This window comes from Scyliorhinus canicula, chromosome 14 (genome assembly GCF_902713615.1).
Source record: "Scyliorhinus canicula chromosome 14, sScyCan1.1, whole genome shotgun sequence".
Classification (NCBI taxonomy): domain Eukaryota; kingdom Metazoa; phylum Chordata; class Chondrichthyes; order Carcharhiniformes; family Scyliorhinidae; genus Scyliorhinus; species Scyliorhinus canicula.
In genome coordinates this window covers 9,890,464-9,892,921 of record NC_052159.1, presented here as the reverse complement: position 1 = coordinate 9,892,921, position 2,458 = coordinate 9,890,464, and the positions used below count along the sequence as shown (strand labels likewise).

Below are 2,458 nucleotides of genomic sequence, written 5' to 3'. Positions count from 1 at the left end.
GCCAAATTAGTTTAAACCACCCCCACTACAGCTCCAGCAAACATTCCCGCAGGGATGCTGCTCCTGTTCCTATTCTGGTGCAACCCATCCAACTTGTACCGGTCCCACCTTCCCCAGAAATGGACCCAGTTATGCAGGAAATTAAAGCCCTCCCTCCTGCACCATCTCTTGAGCCACGCATTAACCTGCTCCATCCTCCTATTCCTATACTCACTAGCATGAGGCACCAGGACTAATCCAGAGGTTACCATCTTTGAAGTCCTGCTTTATAATCAGCCACCTAGCTCCCCAAATTCTTGCTGCAAGACCCCATCTCTCTTTCTGCCTTTGTTGCTGGTAGCAATGTGAACCACGACCTCTGACTGTTCACCCTCCCCCTTCAGAATGCCCTGCTCGGTGACATCCTTCTGGCACCAGGGTTGCAACACACCATCCTGGAGTCACATCTGCAGCCACAGAAACAGCGGTCTGCACCCCTCACTATCGAGTCTCTACCAATATTGATCCTCCACTCTTACTCCTCACCCTTTAGCAGCCGTGTTTCGTGGACGGGGGCTGTTTAGCACAGGGCTAAATCGCTGGCTTTGAAAGCAGACCAAGGCAGGTCAGCAGCACGGTTCGATTCCCGTATCTGCCTCCCGAAACAGGCGCCGGAATGTGGCGACTAGTGGCTTTTCACAGTAACTTCATTTGAAGCCTACTTGTGACAATAAGCAATTTTCTTTTTTCATTTCACGTGGCTCCGGCTGCACTCCCTGGAAGAACCGTCACTCTCGCCGTGTTCCAACACACATAAATGGTGCTTGAGTGAGGTGCACTCTGGGGCTTTTATGACTACCTGCCTGTACCCACCCCCCCCCCCCCCCCCCCCCCCCCCCCCGCCCCACACACTCCCCACCCTCCACTCCCACCTCCGCTTCTAACTGATGGTCACCCATTCCCTCTCTGACTACACTTCCTTAAGACCAGGTCTAAAAAGTGCATGTAGATGTGCACTTGCGATGCCAAGGCAGACAAGACAATGGGCCAAGTGCAGGAAAATGGGATCAGAATAGTTAGATGGTTGTTTATGACCAGCGCAGATTTGATGGGCCGAAGGGCATTCTCTGTGCTGTAGCCTCTATCACTCTATGAGTCTATGGCTCTATGTGTTCCAATCATCTGGAGTGGATGTTGAACACAACCTCTAACTCAGGTTACCTGTTGCATATGGCTGCATGCCATTATAATATTTTTTTTTCTTCTTGTTTAACCATTTTATTCAGACAGTGACCCCTGCAGGACTAAATCAAAGAGTTCTTACACAATTGAATTGAAAAAAATAATCCTATTTGAATACTTAGTGGTGACAGGCCAAAGCCACACATTTCAATAATTTACTCTTCCCCAGCCATCTTATGGATTCTCCCACAGGAATTTACATGGCAAACAGGGTCAGGAAGGCAACCATCAGACAGAAGAGGCCCATAGCCTCAGAAAGGGCAAATCCCAGGATTGCATACGAGAAAAGCTGCTGTTTCAGGGAAGGGTTCCTGGCGTAGCCAATAATCAAGCTGCCGAATACAGTCCCAATACCAGCACCAGAGCTAGCCACTCCTACAATAGCTGCACCAGCACCGATGAACTTAGCAGCAGTGTCGAAGTTCCCTGGAGGTGACGCTGGTCTGAAGGTCCCGCCGTACAGTCTGCACCAGTGCATTTCTTTGTTTTGGATCTCTGGTCTGAAGACTGAGGCTGACATTGGCCGAAGGAATGTCTTCGAAGTGCTGAGAACCACAGCAGGACAGGAGACAAACTTAGCACAAGTATACAGCATGATTATACCCGCTCTCAGAGTGCCAACGTCCTGCTCCCTCGCCTCAGCCGCTCTCCCAATCTGCATGCCATTATAATATAGAGGTACTTGGCAGAGCAAGGGTTAATGTGGGACTGGAGAATATCACCTCCCCCAACATGATGTATATAGTCAGATGGTAATAGACTCGGAAGACAGTCTAGAAGGAACGTGCATGGGAGCAGCACCATGTATGGTAGTAACTTGGATAACATAACTAAGGATTACCAATAAATGGTTCATATTTAAACAAATCTCAGGACCTCATCAATGAGACACCGAACAAACCCATAAATCAACATTACCCATTGACCCATGCCTGGCATGTTCTGGCAGCTGCTCATTTACATACAGCATACACGCAAATCACCACAAACTCAATGACAATTTAAAGGGCGTTCGGCAACATGCCTCTCTTTTCAGTAACATGCAAGATAATCTGTTACTGAAATCTACAGAAGGAATAAAAATGAAGGAAGATTGATTAGGGCAAGAGCATTCAGGAACTTAAATGTTTCAATCAAGTGACCCCTTACTCTTCTGAACTCCAGCAGATACAAACTTCGCCCGACCAACTTTTCCTCATAAGACGATCCGCCCATTCCCGTTAATCGTCTGGTAGAC

The 2,458-nt window shown here is 48.2% G+C and overlaps 1 protein-coding gene across 1 annotated transcript; it reads right to left on the bottom strand.

Annotated features, from left to right (window-relative positions):
• Positions 1 to 1,276: 1,276 nt before the first annotated feature.
• Positions 1,277 to 1,832, bottom strand: LOC119977464 (ATP synthase F(0) complex subunit C3, mitochondrial-like). The gene is given in 3 exon segments (XM_038818408.1): positions 1,277 to 1,639; positions 1,641 to 1,726; positions 1,729 to 1,832. Coding segments are annotated over 3 exon segments (396 nt in total). The 5' UTR covers positions 1,817 to 1,832; the 3' UTR covers positions 1,277 to 1,417.
• Positions 1,833 to 2,458: the final 626 nt, after the last annotated feature.